This window comes from Neopsephotus bourkii, unplaced genomic scaffold (genome assembly GCF_033783945.1).
Source record: "Neopsephotus bourkii isolate Nb327-2 ecotype Australia unplaced genomic scaffold, CSIRO-AGI_Nbou_v1 NB_107, whole genome shotgun sequence".
Taxonomy (NCBI): domain Eukaryota; kingdom Metazoa; phylum Chordata; class Aves; order Psittaciformes; family Psittacidae; genus Neopsephotus; species Neopsephotus bourkii.
The window spans coordinates 2,175,133-2,201,425 of NW_026900624.1; the positions used below are offsets into that span (position 1 = coordinate 2,175,133).

Sequence of the window (26,293 nt, forward strand, 5' to 3'; positions counted from 1 at the left end):
AGGAAAGCAGGGGAGAAGGCGGGCGGGTGAGGTGCCACCCTTTGGGCAAGCTGTTGCGAAGCGCCCGTCCGGAGAGCTGCAGCCCGCAGCGGGCTCCCCTCGGGGGTAACCCCCAAAGGCGTGGCGGCAGCTGCCGCGGCGAGGTCCGGGGAAGGGGTACGAGCACCAGCGTCCGCGCACGCCCACGGGTCGGTGCGTGCATCTGTCGCCATCTGAGCGTGTCCGTGCTGGCGCTGCCTCTATCTGCGTGCCTCTGTCCTTCTGTGTGTGGCTGCGTGCACCTCTCCTCTCCCTCTGTGTAACGTGTGTGCGCTCGCACACCTCCCTCTTCTCCCCATTCTCTCCCCCCCTCCCGTGTGTGTGTGTGTGTGTGTGTGTGTGTGTGTGTATACGGCAGGGAGAGCAGAGCCGGGAGCGCCGTGCAGCAGCGCGCCGGGGACGGAGTCGGGACCGCGGCCGGAGGAGGAGCTGAGCCGCGCCGGGAGCCCCGCGGAGCAGCCGGGCGAGCGCGGCCACAGAGAGGCGCAACAGGAGGGGTGGCGGCGGGCGATGGCGGCCAGCGGCCAGGCCGCCCGCTGAAGACGAAGGGGGACGAGTCAGCGGCGCAGAGCGGGGCAGAGCGGGAGGGATGCGGGCGGAGGAGCCGCTGGCGCTGGCGGCCCCGCGGGCGGGCGGCGGCGAGGCGGAGGCGCCGGGCGAGGAGCGGAGCGGCGGGAGCTGCTGCAGCAGCGAGCGGCTGGTGATCAATATCTCGGGGCTGCGCTTCGAGACGCAGCTGCGGACCCTCTCCATCTTCCCCGACACGCTGCTGGGCGACCCCAGCCGCCGGGTGCGCTACTTCGACCCGCTCCGCAACGAGTACTTTTTCGACCGCAACCGGCCCAGCTTCGACGCCATCCTCTACTACTACCAGTCCGGAGGGCGGCTCCGCCGGCCGGTCCATGTGCCCCTCGACATCTTCCTGGAGGAGATCCGCTTCTACCAACTGGGCCAGGAGGCCATCGAGACTTTCCGGGAGGACGAGGGCTTCATTCAAGAGGAGGAGAAGCCCCTGCCAGAGCATCACTTCCAGCGCCAGGTCTGGCTGCTCTTCGAGTACCCCGAGAGCTCAGGGCCAGCCCGGGCCATCGCCATTGTCTCTGTGCTGGTCATCCTCATCTCTATCGTTATCTTCTGCCTGGAGACCCTGCCTGAGTTTCGGCAGGAGCCCAAGGGCCCCCAGCCCGGCTTTGGGGAAGCGGCGCCGCCGGGCGACGAGGCGCTGCTGCTGCTGCCACCGCCGGCGGCGCCGAGCGGGACTCCGCCGCCCCTGCGCCCTGCCGCAGGTGCCGGGCCCTTCTTCACCGACCCCTTCTTCCTCATCGAGACCCTGTGCATCATCTGGTTCTCCTTTGAGCTCCTCGTCCGCTTCTTCGCCTGCCCCAGCAAGCCCGAGTTCTCCCGCAATATCATGAACATCATCGACATCGTAGCCATCATCCCCTACTTCATCACCCTGGGCACCGAGCTGGCCCAGCAGCAACAACAGAAGCAGCAGCCTGGGAGCAGCAGTAACAATGGGGGACAGCAGCAAGCCATGTCCCTGGCCATCCTCAGAGTCATCCGCTTGGTCAGAGTGTTTAGGATCTTCAAGCTCTCCAGGCACTCCAAGGGGCTGCAGATTTTGGGGAAGACCCTCCAGGCCAGCATGAGGGAGCTGGGCCTCCTCATATTTTTCCTATTCATCGGGGTGATCCTCTTCTCCAGTGCTGTCTACTTTGCAGAGACTGATGACCCTGACTCCCTGTTCACCAGCATCCCTGATGCTTTTTGGTGGGCCGTGGTGTCCATGACCACCGTGGGCTATGGTGACATGTATCCCATGACAATTGGCGGCAAGATTGTGGGCTCCCTGTGTGCCATCGCAGGTGTGCTCACCATTGCCCTCCCTGTCCCTGTCATTGTGTCCAACTTCAACTACTTCTACCACCGAGAGACTGATCATGAAGAGCAGTGCCAGTACACCCATGTCACCTGTGGCCAGCAGCAGTCACCCTTCTCTGAGCCCAAGAAGGGGGACAGTAATCAATCTCTCAGCAAATCTGAATTCCTGGAAGCAGAAGACCTGGAGTCCATGAAATATTCCAACTTCATTCCTCCCAACAACCAGGGTTATAAAGAGAAGAAAATGCTGACAGAGGTGTGATCAGTTTTGTTAGCCTGAGTCCAGACATGGAGCTGCAAGCTGCTGCACAGCCGTCTTCCTACTAGCAGCTGGATCTATTCAGCATTTACATGCCAGACTGTGAACTGTGATACTGTAAACAGAATGATTGTGATAATGGGCTCTTCTGTCCTGATTTGCTGTTTCTCATTACCGTGCACAGCCAGAAATGTTCTTGCTTTATTCTGTGGAGTGCTGTCATCCCTCACTCCCTTGTGAATTTCTTTCTCTGTTTTTGAAGACTGCTTTAATTCAACATTTGCAGTGAAACTTTGCCTGTCTACTCCGCTAGCAGAGAAGCCCTTGACACTACTTCAGCTGAAGGATTTAGAAGGGAGTAAACAGTTAAAGGGGCTACAAACGTCTGCCTCAAGCTGTGCCCATGGTTCCTGTGCCAGTGCAGTGCCCTTGGCTGTGGGATAAGTCACGCCTGCCATGCCATTGCCTTTGAATAATGGAAACACTGTAGCCAGCATCACAGTGAGTTCTGCAGCTGTAAGAGAAAGTCAGCAAGTAGATGCCTGCCTTGTTTGCAACACTTGGCATGCTGAAGATCCTCTTGGTTTGTGTTTCATAAAAGATGCATAGAACTAAAAGCTCTTTGCTACTTGTGACCATGTACGATTTATCAAAAACAGGCTTATAGCAATCAACAGGCTTGGTGAAGATTCTCTGTGTTTTTCAGCTTATTTCAGCCTTATTTTTCCCAGTGCCCTGATGTTAATTGGCTTTTATTGTACCAACTTAATCTTCATAGTGGTAAGTGCCTTCTGAAGCAAGGCACATTTGAGTAAGTTCATTTGTTATCTCCACACAATATTGTTTAATGAAATGTGCTTTGTGCTTCAGATACTCAGTTCTGTAGTCAGGCATGTGAGAGCAATTGACTTCACTGTGTTTTTATTGAAGCATTTGTATAGGTTAGGGAAGTTTGCCTGTTGGTATTTTGTTGACATGGCTAAAAGACCTGGACCACAGACAGCTGCACCTCTGCTGTCTGAAGCCTGCACTGATTTAGAGGGTCACAAGCATGAAATGCCCCAGGGTAAAGTGTCTCAGCATTTGAGACTGAAATTGGCACAAACTTCCCTAAGCCATCTGCACAAAACCAACAACATACCCCAGACCTTTCAAATGAGGGGAGAAACAGCTAGCCTTGGAGGTATGCTTTTGATGCATTACTCATCTAGCCAGTTCTTGGTATTTCATTGACAGAAGGCACAGGAATGTCTTTTGCATGAGCTAGGCTTTATGAGAGCCATCTATGCTAGCAATGCAAAATGCATAACTTGCCCTGCAGTGCTGGGTTTTCCAAGGGACCAAGGGGTTGCATCTTACAGTGCACATTTTGCTTCCCAGAGCATTTTAGGTTTTTTTAATCAGCTCTGCCTTACCCCAAACCTTAAAGTGTTTCAAAAGCTGCCAGTGGGTGAGAAGGAGAAATGGATGTTTTCAGGTTCTATTGGCAAATTTTCCTGCAAGGGAAAGTCTTTGTTTTAAATCTAAGTGTATATTCTGCATTCACATGTGTGCATGTGTATGAAAGCAAAGGCAGCCATTAATGCCTTGCATCATACTGTGTGATATGCTTATTAGAATGTACTACATATTGCATGTGACTCATGTAATACATAAACCAGGCATACTATCAAGATGCAAAATATATAGAATACACTTTGTGTATATATTATGCTTTTCAATCATAAGACTAAGAATGCTAAAGGCATATACTGTAATATAGTCAGAATAGGCTATAGAACTGGTTGTAAGATTCAGTCTGTTTTCATCTTTGTTACCCTGCTTGGTTTTTGTTGTCTTGAGATCTGGCTCCATGCCTAGAGTGCTTTTATTGTGGCTTCTCTTCATCTGGGCCCTGATCATACAGTAGAAGTTGTTTGTGTAAATCCTAACTGCTGTATTTCTCCAGAGTCCTGTTGTCTTCTCAAAGGTTTTTAGTGTTCAGGGATCTCCCCTGGGGTCAACGCACAACCTTTATGTTAAAATATCTGTTCTCTCTCTCTGAAATCAGTAGCAAAATGTCACTTGTCTCAGTTACTGCAGGTCAGTCTGGGAGACATATGTGATGTGATGAGGGCTCTGTAGCTTGAGAGGAGTTTGCCTGAATACGTAGGTGCCTAATTCCTCTTTGTCTCCTTGGGACTGAGGCAAATTCCTAAAGGTCTGGGCTTTGGGAGCCATTCTGCACCCCTTGAAGCATGTAACCAGCTGGTGGTTAAGTAATCCTGGTGAGTAAGTGGGACCGAGGAAGGATCAGCACAGTGGTATGTCTATTGATTTTATGTAAAAGTTGTCTTGGTCGCTGAGTTAATTTAGTAAAAGGCTGTTGTTCTTAGCTGTATTTCAGGATCACTATAATGAAATCTTTTCTGTGAGTGCAGGAGAATGACTTCATTTCGGGTTTTGTGTTGCTCAAGCAGATGTTCTAGAAACTAGCAAAATAACCTGCTATTTAAGAGGGATGTTTCAAGGCTCCTGCTGTCTCCTAGCAGAATGCCCATGTTTGGGGTTATTTTATTCCTGAGTGTATCAGCTGATAAAAGTTTCCCCAAAGTAAGATATAAAAAACTCAGGTTAAGCACAAGATCAGGAGGAGCCTACGTCAGAAAATTCCTGTGCTCATTTCTTCCCTTGGGCCTGACCCTGTTGCCCCTGCCAGGCAGGAGCCCTCCCTGTTCATAACAGGTTGTGCTTCCAGCCAGCATGGCAGACAACTGGGCAGGGAGGCTCTGGCAAAAGAAAAGATTATAGATGCATTACTGGTAGCATTAACCCAGCATGTCTAAGAAAAATGCTCTTGGAAAGAAATTTCTTGCTCTCAGGTGAAATTCAGCAGTGAGTTTGTAGCTGGACTGTTGTGGTTTCTGAAAATCTCCATACAAATGCATGCATGCCTACAGATGCACACCCAAAGCACCGGTCCAAAGGAAGTCTGTTGCAACCAGGCAGCTTTGTGTACTTTTTTGCCATCCACATTTTTCAGTTCTGAAAAGAAAGTGTAAATGAAAATGTGAAAACAGGAATGGTGTTTGCTCCCTGGGTTTTCTGTGTTAGAGCCAAGAGAAATACAAAAAGCCAACAGAAGCTTGGAAGTTAACCCTGAGACTTCCATTTGGCCATGCAAATCCTTCTCTAAACACCTTCTGAAAATCAAGGCAGTGAAATCCCAGAGTCGTCAATAACACTCTGTGCTATAGAAGTTCTGGAATTCAACATTTTTTATTAAGGAGCCTTTGGATTTTGTTTTCAAGTGATTGATGGGACTTAGTGGCACCTCTGCCACTGGCTTCACAGAGGACTCATGCCGTCAAATCACAGTGTCGCTTTCAAAAATCTTACCTCAAGTTTTCAGCCCTTAGCACTCATTCCTGGATGTCCAGAATCCAAATCTGTCTGTCTAGCTGTTTCCTTCTGAAGGCAGAGCACATACTCATGAAGCAAAGTAGGCACCTCCAGGGACTTGTTTCCATAACAACCTCCCAGACTGTTTCTCTTTACCCTGTGACTGTGGCTACAAGCAAAAGCACTCATTGCATATTTTCAGTTTTTAGATACTAGCACCTTGTCTTTCCAGCTGTTTCTTTGCTTACTGAAAATGATCCCACCACCTTATATCATGTACAACTGTCCTGTCCAACTTCAGACAGACAGTTTCCAGCATGTGAAAGCAAAGAGTGCAAACCAGGAGATGGGAGGGGATTATATTTGTATATCCTTGCACACAGAGAGGTGGGGAGTGTGTGAAGGACAGTCTGAGCACTCGCAGTCAAGGAGCTGAGGGGCAACTGGCCTGTGAATGTAGAGTCAACTGGGTGCCTGGTGGCAAGGAATACAAGCTAAAGCATCAGTTTAAAAACCCCAGATACTTCCTTTTCAGCAATCTCCTTCGGAAATAGTTTTGCTGTGGAAGAGACTGTTGCTTGTTCCTGAACCCTAGGCTGTTCTGCAACAGTCAGTTCCCCTGATGATTTTCCTATGGGGTGTTTTACACCAAAGCAAGATGTGGCAGAAAGCATCTCATTGGAGGTGGGAAAGGAAGGAAAGGGAAGAATTTTACTGAGAACACTGTTTTTTTTGTCTGTAACTCGTCGACCACATCAAAGACAGTAAGTGTGAAAGGCATGAAGAGCTGTTATGTGATATTTCAAAGCCTGTATTACTGGTGTATTGCTGCACTTACCTCCAAGATGAAATTCCTATTTTGCTCTTGCTTGGAAAAAGTCATAGTTCAGGACTCCTGGTTTGGCCCTGTTCCTTCTGATCCAGCTTTCATGGGTAAAAATTCACTGCTACAGCGGCTATGGGAGTGAAGGTGATCGGACTTGGTGTTCTGTCCTAGGCCCCTCGTTCGGTGTACAGAGGTCCTATGGAGATGAAGAAGAATGAGTACAAAGGAAATTCAGGGCAGCAAAAGACAGGGTAAGGACTGAAGTGTCTTCCATAGTGTGATGGAAAGAACAGCACCAATCCTAAAAGCAAAGGAACAAACAGATCCAGCATCTGCTGCTTTAGCAGAAGTAAGTAAGGTTTCTTTTTCTTCTGTGAAATTAATGACTGAGAGTTTCTTGGGATTAACGAGGCAGGATTTCCTAATTAAGATTTGCAGCCTAAAGGGAGAATTTGGTTCTAGGTGAAAAAAGGGAAGATAATAAAATACATCAATGTAGTATGAGCCAGATTCTCACCATCTGCTGATTCAAGTTGGCAAAACTCCATTTAGTACAACTACCTTGGTTTATACTGGGCTTCCACTTCAATCTTTTGCATCAAGTCAAAACATATGTACTATTTCTTAACATGCTTATTTTTATTTGTTCTTTTCTTGAGGTCCTGTCTATATCAGGGAAAGATCTGCAGATTACAGCAGGAGTTAACCACAGCTTTCCCAAAAGCTCTCCTGTGACTTGAGTCCAAGTAAGTCTACCAAACTTAGCAAAGTTTAGCTTCTCTTTATGGTTATATTGACAAAAATAACAGCAGCAGGATTTTATTAATTTATTTATTTTCTCAGTGGTGGAGATGCGCATACAAATTTATAGAGAAGTTTTAAGACTAAACAAGATTCTGCCCTGGGCTGCAGTCCTGTAAGCACAAGATAACTCTATTCACATTGCTGTAACCCAGAGCACAGTCTGAGCTCTTCATCTTTACTTTTCGGTGCTCACACTCTAGACAAATCCTATTCTGAAGACAATTGTATCCATGTTATCAGCAGGCTCACAGTCAAATCCCTGATTTGCAGTCATCTGCTTTACACATAAAATGAAGGAGAGGAGCAGGTGCTTGCAGGATGAAAAGACTGAATCCTCTGATAAAATGAACCTGTGAATGTTGAGTGTCTTTAGCTGCCACCAGAGACGATGATGAAATTGCATACCAATTACAAGATGGAGTTGTTCTTCTGCAGGGTGAGGTCCTAAATAAGGCAAGACCTTAGGGAAATAAATCCAGAAGAGTGTGGGGAAAAGCAGACAGGAACTGCAGTAACTAATTTTTTCAGTGTTGCTTATGGTGTTAGTACACATTAATTCTATATGCTTTGCCTAAGTGGCTGGATTTTAATTGCTCAGGGGAAGTCTGGGGCTTGTTGGCTGGTGCAAGAGCTTGAATATCATAGCATAGTTTTACACTTTGGGAAAAAACATTCATTCATAAACACTACAGGAAATATCCGTGTTTTCTGTAGTGCAAACTAAGAGGGGCTGGAGCAATAGGTTGAACTTCCCTATGTACAACTTTTTCTTAGTGAAAGAAAGGCAAAGTTTTATAGAAGGGAAAGTGCTCATCAACTTCCTGGTCACCCTAAAATACTGAAGCCATGTTGCCTATTCATTAGAGACAAGACTCATGGGAAGCTTTTGTTGTTTTACAGAATGTAACTGAAAGTTCAATAAGTCCTTCTTTAGCTTCACTTCCGCTAAATGAATATAAAACCACTTAGTTGTGTGTAAAGTTTTGGAAGACCTTTAGTCAAAAAATGCTATAAATCACAAATTTCTCAAATTTCTCAAATAACCAAATTTAAATGGTATTGTAGCCATGGCTTGTTTAAAGAAAGCAGGGGTCCCAATTCTGCTCTCTGCCCAAGGCTAGATAAACATATCCTTAAGGATATGAAGCTGTGATTCCTGATTTAGGTGACTGAGAGAGAAGAATGAGTGCCAAAAAGGAGGGCTGTAAATGCAGATGTGCAGAGTAGATCTCTTTAGGTGTTATAGGTAAACGTTGGTGCATTCACCTAAAAGGCTGTATAAATTTTACACCAACAGAAGATTTCACTTTTAGAGTACATATTGGTTTATTCTCTTGCATTCTCTGGAGAGAAATTAAATGGTATTTTACAAGAAAACGGGAACATTACTGTCTCCTCTTGCTGTTTGTTGGTGCATCTGTTGTTTTCAATTAGCTTGATGGCATCCATTTTCAGAAAGCAGATGCTGCCCTCTTTTACACTGGTGCAATTCTGGAATAACTGCACTGACGTCAGTGAAGTGACTCCAAATTTATCCCTGGTGAAAGCAGAATTGGACCACAATCTTCTTGTTTGCTTATCCACACTGGTGTTTTCAGGAAGGTGCACCATTACCGTACCGTAAGGGGAAGGTGAGTGCCTGTCTGCTGTGCCATGGTCAGCTATTTTGTGTCCTTGACATTGCACTCACATGCCTGGCTGGAGCAGAATTCAGGTCTGCCATGGGGTGTACAAGGGCACCAGATCATCCATGTTGAATGGAGCAGTTGCTGCCCCCAGATTCCTGGCCTGTTTCCTATTCCAGTTTCGATCAACTGCCTCATGATTGGATATGTTTTCCAAGGAGTGAGAGTTTTTTAAGCTTAATAAATGTAATTGCAAGTCTTAAGTAATATGATAAAAGAAGGGTAGCAGATGTAGGTATGGAGACAAACTCTAACCCTCCTGCAGTTTTTTGCTGCTATGGCTATGTAAAAATTGTTGCAGTCCTGGCAGATTGGCTACACATCTGTTGGTGTCAGAGTCTCCATTTTCAGGGAACACTAACTAAACAAATTTAGCTACTTCTTTCCTGCTCCATCTTTGCTGATCTCAATCATGCCTTCCCTGAAACTGGACAAAGAACTTCATATAAAGGCCACTAGCATGCTGTATGGAAAAATACCACTTCACATGGGGAAGATGAGGGTGAACAGAAGGAATACAGTAAGTAAAGAACAGCGTAAATAAATACACTGTGTGTGACAGGAGGGAGCTTCTTAAAGGAGTTCCTCAACGGTTAGTTCGGGGATTGTTTAAAGCATTATCTGTAGAGCTGAGACTATAAAATTTAGTAATGAAGCAACTTCAGTGTCATCGTCAAGATTGTATATTAGGACACAGAACTAGATTACTGGATCTAGTAACTGACTTAAAGAAATACATTAAACAGCACAGAAATTAACGTTGTGATAGGGATTTTCATGGTAAGCTTATCAGCTGGGGAAGACAGACAACAAGAAAGACTGGGGATGCTTTCAGATCAGCCAGAGTGCCAGTGTCACTTACTGAACCACCAGAGTAATGCAGCCGTAAAAGCTGCGGGTGGAAGTCTTTGAAAGTCTCAGAAGGAGCACATTCAGTGCCACCTGGGAAATACTAATTCCATCAGGCCTCATCTGGAATGCTGGGTGCATTTTTGGTGACCTAAATTTGGTCAGGAGGGATGTGCAGAAGAACAGCAAGAATGATCAGGCAAATGGAAACTGCTCTGCAAGAGGCAGCTGGAAGAGCCTGACTTTTCTAGGCCAGCAAAAGACTGACAAGACCTGTAGTTACAAAAATATTGGGGACAGAGTTGCCAAAAAGAGGTATGATCTATTTAAGCTAAAAGGCAATGTTGGGTTTGACCAGTAGAGCACAAATTGGCTATGATTAAATTTATCCTGGAAAGAAGAGGATGATTTCTAATATAACAGGCAAAGAAGGAGAAATGAAAGCTCATTCCAGGTTGGATAGTAGAAATGAAGACAAAAGACAGGTTCAGTTGGTTTGTTTTCTTTCCAGACAGACTTTGTTAAAATTTATGAAAGGGATAATATGGAAATAGTTGCATGCAATGGAAACAGTCTAAGTTCAGTGACTTTGTCTACTGGAATCACTCTCCTACACCCGGGATGTATTTAAGATACTGAATAAATGAGAAATTTTAAGATCTTCCCTCATCTCTTGTGCCCTCCAGCTCATTTGCCATACTGCACCCATTTAGCTGTGTACCATCAGATCCTGGTGATGTTATTATTTAATACTTGGGGGCAGGGGGGTCTGTAGGAGGGGGAGCTGGGGGAAGAACTGTAAGTCTTGAGAGATGTTTTTTCTCTATGAGACTGGGGGAAGCAAAAGAAGCCCTAGGAGTGGGTAGGTTGGAGCTGGGGTTACCAAATCACGCTAGGAACTAGTCTGGAGGCAGAGGGTAAAATTCACACCCTTTAAAAAACCACCAGTTTCTGTTCACTCCTCTTCTCCTCAACCTGGGACCTCTGTTGATCTTGTCTGATCTTTTCTCCCTATCCAGACCTCTCTGTGATGACCTTCCTTCTTCCTGGGGTCTCTGGTAAGTCCTTGCTACCATGAGCTCCCTGGAATCATTGGAACAGTGCGTTGCACCTAATTTTGAGAAAAGCCTTAAACCAGCTCTGCTGCAGCTCAGCCAGGTTATCTGATTTGGATGCCGAAATCAACAGAGATGTGTGATCTTCAACAACTTTTGTTGAATGGAAGGTCAGAGCAGTTGGTAGCAATGGCCACTCTGGTCTGAAGAGGGTAGCAGAATAATTTCCTATCCTAGGCACTGTTGTGGCAGAGACAGAATAAAGCTTCACTTTTCCTTGCTTACCTCTTTCATTTCATTTCATGCTGTGGAAAAGTCACAAAATACCCTGTTAAGCTCATCAGATAGAATAGACATTTACTGAGGTGGGAGCTTGACCCATCCATCCAACTCCATGTTAGAAAAGCACCAAGAAGAACCTGTCCTTATGCTTTTGTTCTTGAGCCTTCTAGCTTGTTGTTGCTCTTTGTTCACTTTTATGAGGAAACCAATCTCTTGTGGTTTGTATCTATATTTTGGCTTGCTTATTCTATTAAGAGAAGAAATAGCTCTGCTTTTTCTTCTTTGAGTAAAAAAAAGGAAAAAGCACAAGAGATTTTGCAAATAACAGTGCAGATTATGAAAGCATGTGAATATGGACACCATTTGAGCTTTATCAATTACATTAGCAGGATAGTGCACACTAATCCAGTTGTCTGTAAATAGTCTTAAGGCTTGTCCCTAGTGCTTGGTATAATTTCTTGAGTTATGGCAGTGGGCCAAATTAGAAAGGAATCAGAAAAATGCAGAATGAGGCAATGAGTTTCATTTGAATCATGAAAACAGTGTCGCATCTGTTTCTGAGATCAGTTCACTTTGAAATTGATGAAAGAAACCACCATCAGCATATGGTTATGTGCTTCTTAATTTATTGTTGTTACATCATGTGCAATGCTGTTATGTATATAGTGTTGGTTGAGGCTTGTAACACATTAATGGTGAAGCATTACTGCAGCAATCACCACACAAACACAGAGCAAAAAGGTGGTGAGAGGGCTTGTATGATTAAAATGGTGTATACCTCTTTGGAACTTGAAGATCTTTCCAATAGTGAGAGAGCATTTTGATTTTATAATAGGAGCAGAATAAGGTACAGTTAGCTTTTGACACTGGTGTGAAAGCAAGCATCTAAATGAGCAGAATCCATAACTCTTTCTTTAGCGCTACAGAACAAATCTTCATATTCTTTGCCCTGGCAACCTTGTCTTTTAGCAAGGAGATGTCGACTTTGACAGGGAGTACAGTTAAAGAGCACAGGAGCAAATCCTACAAGTAAATTTATGTTGATTTATGAGGATGTGTAAGAAGCATGGGAGATGCATTTATTGTGAATCTTCAAGCCTCTCTGATTTATTTATGCATAAATATTATTTGCATATATTCTCTTTTCATGGCTTTGCATTGCTAAGTAAACAGCTCAAGAGCACCCTATCCAGTGTGTGAAGCATTAACATGCTCTTAACTTGTGACCAGGTTCTGACCCTATCTTTCCTTTCCACACTTCAGTTTTAAATCTTCCTCAGTCAGGACCTTCATTCTCATAATGGATTTATATTTTTAAGGGTAGGCCTGTCATTAAACAGCCAGGAGCTCTGTGTACAAGCTCCTTTGTCAGTGGTGGAGGAACAGCCCTGCTATGTGTTTGAATCCCACTTCATCATCAGTGTGTGAAACAGAAGGGTACAGAATATCTGTTTTTCTACTGGTCCTGTTTGGTGTCAGATGGCCCAACTTAGAACATCTACTTTATTGCTGTAATTTTATTTTTTTTTAGATAAATACCACAGATATATTGTATATTTCTCAAGCTCTCAATTGTGCTCATATTTTAATGTGTCCAAAATAGTACTGTCAAGTACGTTTCTTTTGGTACTGTAGACTATAGTCTTTCATGCTTACGAAATAATACCCACAAAGCAATTGATCTTTGTAGTCTGTCCTTGCAGATGGCACAATGACTTTCAGAAAGATTTTTGGGAGTATTCACAACTGCTTATCCAGTAGTCTGTTATTAGATGATCTATTACAGTTTTCTGTTGGTGGATTACAAACATTTCTGTAGGACACATTTCCATCAAAAGATGCCTCTTCCTCAAAATCAGCAATATTTGTGAGAGGAGTTCCATTTCAGCTCATTTTGGTATTTTTTAGAAAATGCATGTTTGGAAAATTTTGTAATGTGCGTGATCATTTTCTTAATGTTCTGAATGTTTGGTTTTTTTTTTGCCTTTTAAAATTATCTTTTTTAAAGTAAATATATATAAAGAAAGTAAAATATGAAATTTTTCCAAGCAATGCAGTGATAGCCATTGATTGTTCTTGATTACAAGCAGTGTGGATCTGGTGTCAGCTCCGATACTTTCTTGAATCAGTGAGCTGATATTCAGATGCTCCTAAAAAGATGAAATGACAGACCAAATGGTATGAGTACCTCAGCATGTATTAGTAGTGACAGAAGGGATGTTCTAGTGCTTTGGCTATTGCTGAGGCAAGCCACTTGTTCTTTTCTGCAACTAGAAAACCTGTGCAGGTAAAAAAGTTGTTTAATGAGTCCAGACTGCTTTTACAATGCGGTCTGACTTGCTGGAATGTGTCTTTATGAATTGTGATCTGCCCCTGTTTCTGAGTCCCTCCTGCTTCCACTCAGCAGGTAACCTTTTAGGATCTTTCTACTCCTATAATATGTAATACAGAAAATAAAGAGAAAAAAAAGAAAAAAAATGATTACTGATAATTTCCTGGGAGTACTGGGAAGAATGGAAGTAGAAGGTGCTATCTGCAATGTGCTGTAGCTCACCCCCTTACTTACCTTTTTCTGTTGGCTCTTTAAAAACCAGCTGTGGGGATTTGTGAACTGCCATTAGCTAAGTGGATTTCAGAAAAGATGACTAGTGAGCTCTTTTTTGCATAGTAACCGTTAATCACCATTTCAATAGAAGATGTCTGAATACATATTGATCAAGCCAGCTGCAGCTGTGATATAACTGTGATGGGTTTTGGAAACTGTTGCAGCTTTCCTCTCCATTTTTCATCTTCCAATCACGTAACCTACTCAGCAGAAAAAACACCCACTGGTACTTCTTGCCCTGGCATTTCTGCTTATTTCTGATTTGCAACAATCAAAAGGTTGTGTAAGGTTTTTTATTAATTAAAAGACCACTTAATAAGGAAGGTCTTGTAATTAAATATTGGACTTGGAGTCAAGGGGGTGGGCCCCAGTACTGTCGCATGGGCTTTGGATGTCCTACATATCTCAGTGCCTCAGCAATAAAATCATAGAATCACAGAGTGGTTTGGGTTGGAAAGGACCTTAAGATCATCTAGTTCCAACCGCACTGCCATGGGCAGGGATGACTCAAGGCTCTGTCCAACCTGGCCTTGAACACTGCCAGGGATGGAGAATTTACCACTTCTTTGAGCAACCTGTTCCAGTGCCTCACCACTCTCACAGTAAAGACTAATGAGAGTATTATGTCATTTAGATGATCCTTTTCCCTAAACCATTTAGATGGGAAGATCTTTTTGAATATGCCTATCTCTTAACTAATACCTATATAATGTCAGGCACAGATGGGGACTCCTGCTCTCTGAGACACTGTGTGGTATTACTGTCATAACAGTAGTAACTGACATATGGATGGGGAGAATCAAACCAACTCAGAAAAACATTTGGCCCTGTACATGATACTAACAGTATATCCAAATGCTAGGAAATCCTGCTGTTACCTATCTCTGTGTTGGCTTTGGGCCGGTGCTTTGGCCATGCTGATCTGATTTCTGTTTTTTTTTTTCAGGCCCAGACCCAAAATATTCAGTGCAACCCCCTTATTTGTGACTCTCTGATCCCTTACAGGCTGCCTTATAATTAAAGGCGTGCAAAATATTTCTGTCTGACAAAGCCCAGAGCTTAGCTTACTGCAAGGTAAATTGAAAGCCCGTTGAATGTGCCATGGAGATAAGAAGCTGACATCAACTTCTATAGTCCAAAAGAAGTAAATTTATGCAGGTTTTTCTTTTTTCACCCCTTGAATTGCTATCAGGGAAGATAAAAAAATGCTGAAGATGGGAGGAGTTCACCATCTCTCTCATATACTTGTATTAGCTCTCCAAGCACGAAGGTGATTTGGATGCCAGCAGCTCACTGGTACTGAGCAGTTTAATCTGCACTTTGAATCTGGCAAGATCATTTTTTTTACAGATTTTCACTGGCATTGTTAGGAACTAATCCTCTTAAAAGCTTTGCTAGTTGTTGTTCCTTTATGGCTTTTCAGAGGAACACAAGCATACATAGAATAGCAATCATGGCTCTTCGTGGTTTATATTTAGTCATATATTGGTGATTCAGAAACAAGCATATGTGAAAAGGCCCAAATGAATCCTCTTTCAAATTCCTTCTTGTCCTATAGTGTATTTAGGTGCCTGAGTCACATTTTTGGAGAAGGCCTGTTGTCATGTCTTTGTGCCCACTATGGTGCATGAAGAGTTTTCTTGATGGCCGAAATATTTAAACACCTTGCTGATGCAAAGACTCGGTTTCAGCCAAGTGGAGCCAAATTCTCAGCTGGTATTCATGCACCAGCACAGTTTTCTTCTGATGCCAACTAGGCAGGGTGGTAGAGGGTGTTTTAGAAGTCTTAGTTTTTGAGCTGGTCAGTTTTCCATATGGTTAGGAAATGAGACCTGTTATGAAAATTCAGTGTTTTGAAGCATAACAGAAGTTCCCATTTGAATGTTTTTGAGTTTCAGCTGTTGGATCTGCCACAGCGCCATACCAGTCTGGAGGCAGACTGGTACTCACAGGCACGTTCCGGGTCTGGATCTAACATGTCATTTTTCCCTATGCCTCGATTTCCACAACTGTGGAAGGGAAAAAAGTCTTTTTCTCCTCAGCATGCAGTTGGGTGTTTATCAGTGATAAGGATCTATAGGAACAATCAGTGTGTTTGTTGGTAAACTCATTTTTCTCCAGATAATGCAAATTACCCTTTTTCCTACAGGGAATGCAAGCAGATGGTGTGAGGCAGGGCTGGTTTTCAGCTGGGGCACCTGATTACTGTGGGACCTTCAGTCAGCTTCTCTATAAGCCTTTTTCTGGTTTCACATGCTTGTGACTCCCATAAAGGTTATCATTATTTTCACAGCTGGCAATAGGATAAATGAGATGTTGACCCTCTTTACTTATTCAGTGACATTGTCTCTGATAGTATTTCCCTGCGCCCATACACTTCTTCCTACCAATAATTGTAAATGTGACTAGTAAGTCTTCAGGTGACTACAATGGGAATATACATACTTAGCTAACAAGTCAGACACTCATAAGATACTATAAATATCTCCCAGAAGTTTGATAGAAGATAGCATTTTAAAAATGCCTGTTAAAGCTTAAACACACCATGGCCGTTGGGATTTTTCTCTAGTGATCTTAGTGAAGCAGAGTTGGACCAATAGCAAGCACGTTTGAAAATCCTGCCTCTTGCTCTAAACTGGATTAGTACTTAACAGTGAAAGAGTGACAGGAACAAAGGATCCTTTGAATCTGAATTACCCACTTCTTAGGGACTGGTGAGCTTTAAATTAACTTTCTGCATGTATTCACATTGCTGGTTTTGATCACACTCCTTGTGTCCAGGTTATGATTGCTCTGGTTATCCCATGAGTATATGACCTGCACCATACTACCTCCATTCACACTTCCATGCATGGAGTCCACCAGAACAATACCTCCCCTCGCAGTGCTTTCCTTTAACTCCATGACTTCATCAAAGCATGGCAAATTTCCTATAGATCAGTATGGTTGCTTTCAGTTTATTAATGTTTTATGCCAGCCTGATGTCTCAGCTGCGAAGGCAAAATCAAGTATTGGTGCATATGTGGGGCCAGAGTTAAACCTTGGGGAGGAACAGAGAGAGAGAGAAAGGAGAGCTGAAACAGAGGGGCCATGGGGACCCTTGAGGGGAGGGGAGAGGTAGGGAGCAGAGGTGTCTATTGCCATTGCCACAGCCATGGCAGCAGTTTCCTCATCCCAACTCTCTTTCCACACTTCTCATCAGCAGCTGCAATTCTGCTTCCCAGGGCTCTGGTATAAGCAGAGCAGAGGGCAGGACCATGGCTGTTTTGCTGTCCCTGTCAGCCTGTTGTCCTTGGCAACTTTTCTCTTTGCCTCTGCTGTAGACCCACCTCTAATATTTTGTTGTGATTTTGCATGCCGCCTCCCTGGGTATATCCATACTGCAAAAGAAGCATTTAAACCATCAGTGAAGATGAAACAGATAAGGCTTTAACGAGGGCAAGCAGATGAAGTTAAAGCTGATACAGAAGGTTGGGCTCAACTTGAGTAAAACTCAAGTTACTTCATCAGCTCAGATACTTTAAGCTGAAATAAATGACCTTGGTGATCCCTTTCAAAATTCTTAATAAAGACAAGCGTATCTTGTTGAATTTTAATTTAGAGTAAGTGACTCTGCAGTTCTTCCAGAATATTTTTCTTGATGGGATGCTTTGTGAGTCTAAGGAAAAATCTAATCCCTGTGTCACAGGATCTTCAAACACTGATGAGAAGGCTTTGAAATCTGATCCACAGTCCAAACTTTAATGTCACCAACCTTATAGCCTTCTATGAGGAAGTGACTAGGTGGAGGGATGATGGTAGAGCAGTAGATGTGGTTTTTCTTGATTTCAGTAAGGCATTTGACACTGTCTCCCACAGCATCCTCATACAAAAGCTAAGGAAGTGTGGGCTTGACGATCAGGTAGTGAGGTGGATCAAGAACTGGTTGGAAGGAAGAAGGCAGAGAGCTGTGGTCAATGGTGCAGAATCTAGCTGGAGGCCTGTGACTAGTGGAGTGCCTCAGGGGTCAGTGCTGGGACCAGTGCTGTTTAATATTTTCATCAACGACCTGGATGAGGGAACCGAGTGCACTCTCAGCAAGTTCGCTGATGACACTAAACTGGGAGGAGTGGCTGACACACCAGAAGGCTGTGCTGCCATTCAGCGAGACCTGGGCAGGCTGGAGAGTTGGGCGGGGAGAAATTTGATGAAATTCAACAAGGGCAAGTGTAGAGTCTTGCATCTGGGGAAGAACAACCCCAGGTTCCAGTACAGGTTGGGGGCTGACCTGCTGGAAAGTAGCAAAGGGGAAAGGGACCTGGGTGTCCTGGTGGATAGGAGGATGAACATGAGCCAGCAATGTGCCCTTGTGGCCAAGAAAGCAAATGGCATCCTGGGGTGCATTAGAAAGGGTGTGGTTAGTAGGTCAAGAGAGGTTCTCCTCCCCCTCTGCTCTGCCTTGGTGAGGCCACATCTGGAATATTGCGTCCAGTTCTGGGCCCCTCAGTTCAAGAAGGACAGGGAACTGCTTGAAAGAGTCCAGCGCAGAGCCACAAAGATGATTAAGGGAGTGGAACACCTCCCTTATGAGGAGAGGCTGAAGGAGCTGGGTCTCTTTACCTTGGAGGAGACTGAGGGGTGACCTCATCAGTGTTTATAAATATGTAACGGGTGGGTGTCAGGATGATTGAGCTAGGCTTTTTTCAGTGATATCCAGTGATAGGACAAGGGGCAATGGGTGTAAACTGGAGCATAGAAGGTTCCACGTTAACATCAGGAAGAACTTCTTTACTGTGAGAGTGACAGAGCACTGGAACAGGTTGCCCAGGGGGGTTGTGGAGTCTCCTATGTTGGAGATATTCAACGCCCGCCTGGACAAGTTCCTGTGTGATGTACTCTAGGTTACCCTGCTCTTGCAGGGGGGTGGGACCAGATGATCTCTTGAGGTCCCTTCCAACCCTTGGGATTCTGTGATTCTGTGTGTCTGTGGTTTGTCTCCATCTTTCACCTGTAAATGGGAGAGGATTGTGAAACTCTGTGGATGCTCTATCAGTTGAGCTGCAGCATATGTGCCAAGTATGTCCATGCATGTGTGTGTAAAGACTGGAGCACCCTTCAATCCATGCTAGATAGCTGTAGGCCATGCAAATTCCAAGCTTTTACAGTGATCTTAAGTAGAATTATGTGATAATTAGCAAAATTGTTAACTGAATTTGTTTTGTACAGTACTTTGAATATAGAATCACAGAATCATAGAATAGTTAGGGTCAGAAAAGACCTTAAGATCATAAAGTTTCAACCCCCCTGACATGAGCAGAGACACCTCACATGTCACTCAAGGCTCTGTCCAACCTGGCCTTGAACACCGCCAGGGACGGAGCATTCACCACTTTCATGGGCAACCCATTCCAGTGCCTCACCACCCTCACAGTAAAGAATTTCCTCCTTCTGTCTAACCTGAACTTCCCCTGTTTACACTTGAACCCGTTACCCCTTGTCCTGCCACTACAGTCCCTAATGAAGAGTCCCTCCCCAGCATCCCTATAGGCCCCCTTCAGGTACTGGAAGGCTGCTATGAGGTCTCCACACAGCCTTCTCTTCTCCAGGCTGAACAGCCCCAACTTTCTCAGCCTGTCTTCATATGGGAGGTGCTCCAGTCCCCTGATCATCCTCGTGGCCCTCCTGTGGACTTATTCCAACAGTTCCATGTCCTTTTTATGTTGAGGACACCATAACTGCACACAATACTCCAGGTGAGGTCTCACGAGAGCAGAGTAGAGGGGCAAGATCAGCTCCTTCGACCTGCTGGTCACGCTCCTTTTGATGCAGCCCAGGATACACTGTTATTAATTAGTTTCAGGCTTATCAAATACTGTTTATCAGCAGTAAAAAGAAGCAGTTGTTCTGGAGGTTGCTGTGTAGCTACCAGGGTAAACCTTTTCTGGGGTTAGCTTACTGTTGTTTATTGAAGCAAAATGCCCACAGAAAGCAAATGGTGATCTTTCTGAGCAAAGACACACAAGATCAGTGTGCCGGCAAGGGAGAATCTGTGGAATTATGCTGAATTCCGGAAAGCCTGAAAATTCAGAGGAAAAAAACTGGTGTGAAAAAGCCTGCCTTATACTGACTGCTGCTGTCAGGAAAAGGCACCAAAAGCCTGTAGCAGGTTTGTGGGGTGGCATAGTGCCATCCTGTGGGCCATGGAGGTATTTGACAAGATAACACTCGGGTGTACGACCTGCACTGCAATAGGGTGTTGGGGGCTTATGACAGATTTATCAAGGAAATATATTTTACAATATCTAAACATTTGCTGGATTACTAATGTACACTGTGGTTAAAAGGAGATCCTAGGTACCAAATATAGAATATGTAGACTCTTCTATTTTTTTTTTTCCAGGGGAACACCTTTACTGACTTTGAGGAAGATCCACATCAAATACATCAGTATTAAACTAAAAGTAGAATCAGACCAACAAACCCCACTGTGATTTGTCATAGGTTCAATTAATGCAGCTGTTGCAGACATCTGTCTCTGCCTTTGTTTGATGGGGTCTTTGACTTACCAAACTCCAAGCAATCACTAGTAACCGTTGTTGCTGTGAATTTTTTAAAAGTATGAGCTAGCTTTTGTATGTCTACCAGCTTGTTCAGTCTTCATAATCCTTGGCTTGGAAACTTCCCTCTTCAGCACAAAAATCTACAGGGAAAAGCTTACATTAAAGAAACTTCAGTGAGGGAATATTGCTTCGAAGATCAGCACAGATTTAGCCTGCAAATCGGATTTCCCACAGCTTTGGTGAACTCAAAGCAAGCAGGCCGTACATTTTGTTGGCAGAGCTGTCTTATTCTTAGAAAACTTTATGAAAAATGAATGATTTTACAAATTTTTGTAATATTTTGCACATTTCTAGATACCTACAGTCTGCTTCAATATGTAGCTTCTGTGTGGTCTGCTTAAATATGTAGCTTCTGTGTGACTGTGAATGTGTTTATGTATATGTAAGCATGCATATTTATATATTTTATGTACCACTGGCATTTTCTCCTTTCTGAACCTAGACAGAGCTCTGGACAAACCTTGTTCACTTTGTAGGCTTTCTCCCACTTATTTCATTCTCCTCCTGTGGGCTTTGGCAATGTTACAACCAACCTTCTGGCTTACACTCTTTTTATAGCCAGTTCTTGCTCTTTTTTTCTCCTGGATACTTGAGTCATTGTCAAGCAGTTGCAGGAATTGCGGGAGCAGAAGGACTAGAAAGAGTATGGTCTTCATACTGCATTGAGCTGCTTTCACACTCTGTAGTGATTGGGAAATGGAACTGTCTTAGTAGAAAATACTGTGTAAAACTATAAATGGTGTAAACTCCTTGCAGTACAAGGCTTGAGCTATTCATGACATTTAGGCAGGCACATGTTTAACTTCTTTAAGCCTGTGACTAGCCCTCTCAAGTACTCACACAATTAAATTAAGTCTGGACCTCAGAATTTTGTTTAGGACTCAGGAATCCTAAAGTTATTAATTTAATATCACATCCTAAGCATGTATCTGTGGTGGGTTGTCCCTGGCTGGACAGCAGGTGTCCACCAAAGCTGCTCCATCACTCCCCTCCTCAGCTGGACGGGGCAGAACAAAAGTATAATTAAAGGCTCCTGAGTTAAGGATAGGGAGAGATCACTCATCAATTACCATCATGGGCAAAACAGACTCAACTTGGAAAATCAGTTTCATTTACTGCCAATCAAATTCGAGTAGGATAATAAGAAATAAAACCATCTCACATGTTCTCACTGCTCTCTCCTAGTTGCAGTTGTGCAATTTTTGTTTCGTTTTGGGTTTGGGTTTTTTTTCCACCCCTTCTTAAACACATTGTCCCAAAGGTGTTACCAACGTCATTGGTGGGCTCAGCCTTGCCCAGTGATGGATCCATCTTGTTGCTGGCTGGAACTGGCTCTATCAGACATGGGGGAAGCTTCTAGCAGCTTATCACAGTAACCACCTCTGTAGCACCTCTGCTACAAAAAACCTTGCAAATCAAAGCCTACATAGGGTAGCCATAGGAACACCTAAGTGCCATCCTATGTAAAGAAAAATGCAACAGGTAACTGTTAGGGGCATGTTAGGCTAGGAGAATTGAGGATTTGCACTGTTGACATAAAGAGGGAAAAGGAAAGTATTGCTCAAGTTATGAGGAACTCTTACATGATATTTCAGATTGCAACAGACTTTTATAGGACGGATCAAGTGCCACATTTATTCCAGTCACTTTTGTCTTCCCTTTCTCTCTCTTTTGTCATGGAGGACTGCAGATATTTTTAATAACTTATGAATAGCCCTTTAGGTTTCATGTGTCACTAGCACAGATGGACCTGGATGCAGCTAGAATGGACAGCATCGAAGTGTGACAATGAAGAAGTGTCTAAATGAAGAAAAGTCCTTGCAGACCCAACATGGTTTCCATTCATTGTCTCAATAAATTATTTTAGATCTGATTAAAAAAAAGGATTTAAAAAATAGAAGCCACTCTTGCTCTGATGGGCTTTCCTGATCCTCGCATGGGGGAAAAGACTTCTAAGCCAAATTGTTAATATAGATCTGCCTTAAAAGGACTTATAATTAGACACAAAGAAAATGGCTTCAGGAATTAACAAAGTGTCTGTTACAGTAAAGATCAGACCTTGGGTCTCTATTCTTGGAGCAGTACAGCACTTTAATGCATCTTAACAAACTTTGTAACCTTCTAATATGCATATTTCATCTCCTGCAAGAAGAGATGTATATAATTCCTATCAGCCAGAAGGAAAAATCCCCCATAAATCAAATTCCACTAGGTGTCAAGGTAAGGAAAAAATTGTGGCACTTTCCATTGTAGCCAGCTGTAGTTATATTGATAAGATATATCAAATTTGGTCTCTTCAGTCATTCTTATTAAGAAATTAGCACTTAGGTTGATGTTTCTTAACTGTCATCCATGCAATTGTCTTGGGCATTTATTTAACATGTAACACTTTTTTTTCCCTTGCTAGGCTGGATTCTGGATGCTGCAAGGCTGTCAGGATGCTGCAAGAGACATTGCTGCATCTTCTTAATGCAGAGTTGGAGAAGTTTCTCTGTGTGCAGGGGATACAACATTTATGGACAGGAAAGTGGTTTCCTTGATTTGCAGTTTTCTTGTTTCTGGTCTTTGTTAAAGGGGTTAACACTCTTAGTTCCGGGAAACTGAAACTAGATGTGAATAGGGATGGAGGGAGGAGGCGGGGAGAATCCCATATAAGATTCAAATTTGTCTGATTTCTGGGAAAACTAAATAAAGCTGGATTCAATTGCCAGTAGCTAAATAACAGCAATTTATGAGCTGTTCATCAAAAGCCCCAGTCAAGCACTGAGTACTGTGGGAAGCTGGAAATTGACACTGGGCACCTCCAAAAGACTCCACTGTTGAAACTTTCTTCAAACGCTTTTTCAAGTGAAGCATTTAGTCCTGGCAAATGCATAAGGTCAGCCCTTATAAGAGCAAATAGCTTTCTCTAGAGGATCTAACAAGTGGCCAAAGTCTGCCCATTTGTCTGCCTGTCTTTTGGCCTTGGATTACTGTGCTATTTAAAACTGTGTTTTCATAACTCAAATAAATGGTAGATGTTTCACATAGCTCTACAAGTAGTAATCATCATGTTCGTGCCTAATATCTGATATCTAAGGGAGGGGCCCAAACTAGAGGTATTTCTCATTTACCTAGGAAGTGTCTTGCTTTAGCGTATGTACAGTCAGTTCTTGTGGTGAACATGTGAGTCCATTGCTCCTCCAAAGGAGGCAGTGATTTAGTTTCAGTGGCTGTAGCGTTTCACTGAAGTAGCGCTGTTTGTAGTCTTTCATGTGATTTAGGAGGCACAATAGCCAGACAGTTCTAAAAACGCAATATAATTGTTTGCAGATTTCTAAGAAAATGCTCCGCAGTCTTCTCCTATGGCACCATTGTGACAAAGAACTGTTGCTTTTCAAGCTCCACAAGTCCATGCTATGTAGTGCTGAAACTGATAGAAACCCAATAAGAACCGAAAAGTGAAGGGCAGAGTGGGATACTCTGGCCTGGAATCCCCTCTTTGGCAGCAGGAAAGGTCAGTTATGCAGCCAAATGCCTATAACCAAAGATGGATCCACCCTGTGTGTGTTGCCAGCTCTGCATAGGAGAGTGGGAGGATGGCTAGAAAGAATGGATTCTGGGAAGGGAGAGACTGAGAGGAAGTGTGGAGTAAAAGGTACCCTGAGCATGACAACTGGGATTTTCGGAAGGTACTCTGAGGAATGCTCAACATCCAACTTCCCTAGGACTCTCTATTAATACATAAAAATGACTTTTAGCATGTTTGCCAGTCCTCACAGTCAGTGTGTGAGGGAGAAAGGATGGAAGGCAGCTCGCTCTAATTTGGCAGCTTTTGGCACCTGGAACGGTTTAGGCTGTAATATCTCCTTGTGGCTGCTAGCTGTGGGTCCGATCCTCTGAGGAGCTGTGACTTCCTGACTACCAGTGACTCAAAACAGGCTTAAAGAAACCCTGAGGTGCCAGATCCAAAGATGCTTTTGGAGCAGGTCTGCTCAGTAGTCCTGAGTGTGGATGTGAGCACACAGTTCTTTGGAGGCAACATTCACTCCACATTGATACTGTTTGGGACTCTTCAGAGTTAACCTAAGTGTAGGGTGCATTTAATAAAGTGTGGATATACTGCAGAAGTCTGTGGATACCCTTCAGATACACGGCAAACAGGTCAGAGACTTTAGACCATACTGTGTGCCAGCACAGTACGTTCAGCAGGGATGTTAGTTACAGGATAGCTTTGCTTTTGCTGTGAAACCTTGCTCCGATGCATTATCTCAAAGAAGACAGTTGGGATTTGCAGACCAGATCATGTGGTGAGATAAAGAGTTGCAGATCCATTATTGAAGCTAGTCTGATTTATACAGGTGTGGTCCAACATTTCTGAGAAATTGTGGATGGTAGGGGGTTCTGTTTGTTTGTTGTACTGAAAACCTGAAGCCGTGCAAATAAAGTATGTGAGGTAAAAAGGTGGAGCATGTGCTTTAGGCTGTTTGTTGGATTCAGACTTTGAGAAAACAAGTTCTTCGTAGACAATCCCACACACAGTATTAGAAGAGGTTATTGGGCTTGGAAGTTGACCAAGGAGACAGGACTCAACTGAGCTTTGAACAGCAATCATTTTCTGTATTGGTGATGACATAATATGTGCTTGACTCAAACCCAATGTTGCACAGTCCAGAACCTGATGAAAACATGTAACTAGATATTTGTGATTGTTCCTACCGGTGTGATCCACTGTTAAATAGGCTAGATATATGAATAAAATCAGTATTTTTTAAAGTGTGGTGTAGTTTTTATGTCAAAAAGTTTGCTTGCCCTCTTCAACCTTATTATGTTCCTATGAAATATTTGGTGTGGAATTAATACAGCTGTGAAGCTTGCCTAGGACTGGTCACAGCCACTTGCAGAAGAGCACCTTTTCTTCCTCAGAGGCACTCTGACTGCTACCAGCTCTGTCCCTTCCCTTCTTGTCTCATGGCCCTACAGATACCAAAGGATGGACGCTTTTTGAAGAACTGTGTCCTTTTCTACACAATGTGTGACTTCATTTCAGCCCTTGCTCAAGAAAGGTACCTCAAGAAAGGTTTTTGAAGGTACCTCTGAATTGCTTCTGCGTCTCTCAGATTCTGGATCTTGTTGAAAACCTAGGCAAGATCAATCTGTTGCCATCTCCCAGGAGACCTAGTTTGCTCTATCAAACTCACCACATCTGGGAATGTTCAGTGATAATCTCCAAATTACTTCTCAGACCTTTTGCTTGCTCTTTGACTTGGCAGCCAAAAAGGTAAGTCCATGTATGTGGAATTTATCCACCGGGGAGGTATTCTTTTGCTTTACAATCACACTGAAAGAGGGTGATAAAATAATAGTCAAGGAAAATTCCAGATTCTGTTTCCCGCAGTAGAGGCAGTGGTCTGTATCTTTCTAAATGAAGCAAGGGCAACAGTTCACACACAGCATTTGTTTTAGCTTGACATTGTGACAACACTGTTACTATTGAGTATATGTGTTTGTCTGCTCCCTGTCACTCACCCAAAGACCTGACTCTAATCACAACCTCATACACCATTATATAAGGTCCTTGGCTTTCTTTGTAATTCCTTGAGCCCTGGACAATCTCACTTTCAAATTTGACTTCACACTCATCTTTTGTTCACCTACAAAGCTGTTGCTTTCTCAGCCACCTTATTTCAGACCAGTCTCAGCCTAACTCCACTTACCTACTTCATATCTGTTCCTTCTTCTTTCAGTTCAGATAATCCTTAACTCCTTTTTAGGAGGAAAAAGGAAAGCTGCTGTTCCCAAACCCTCTGCATTAAAGTGGATGACACATATGCCATTGAGGAACCAAAATGTCCCTTGGTTCCCATCATTACCGACACTATCACTGCAAGCCTTGGGTCAGCAGTGGTCAAAACCTGCAGCAACACGTAGAAACTAGATTGGTCATAACCGCCGAAGCATTTTACAGGTAGATGCATTGTGTCTGGGTATGTTATAGGCAATACTATCAGATAAATCATCTGTTCAGCAAAAAAATATCAATTAT

The 26,293-nt window shown here is 43.6% G+C and overlaps 1 protein-coding gene across 6 annotated transcripts; it reads left to right on the plus strand.

Annotated features, from left to right (window-relative positions):
• The first annotated feature begins 532 nt into the window (after positions 1-532).
• Positions 533-25,023, plus strand: KCNA6 (potassium voltage-gated channel subfamily A member 6). Of its 6 annotated transcripts, none has more exons than XM_061357889.1 (4): positions 533-6,742; positions 7,049-7,135; positions 8,628-8,824; positions 22,676-25,023. In XM_061357889.1, the coding sequence occupies exon 1, from the start codon at positions 629-631 to the stop codon at positions 2,183-2,185; it is 1,557 nt and encodes a 518-aa protein (XP_061213873.1). In that variant the 5' UTR covers positions 533-628; the 3' UTR covers positions 2,186-6,742; positions 7,049-7,135; positions 8,628-8,824; positions 22,676-25,023. The 6 variants fall into 6 exon arrangements, with proteins under 6 accessions (XP_061213873.1, XP_061213854.1, XP_061213895.1 ...); XM_061357870.1 differs by having other exon boundaries at positions 8,649-8,824; XM_061357911.1 differs by having other exon boundaries at positions 533-6,738.
• The last annotated feature ends 1,270 nt before the right edge of the window (positions 25,024-26,293 follow it).

Excerpts from the sequence above, each read along its gene's own strand:
- KCNA6 (XM_061357889.1), top strand. The coding sequence starts at position 629 with ATGCGGGCGGAGGAGCCGCTGGCGCTGGCGGCCCCGCGGGCGGGCGGC.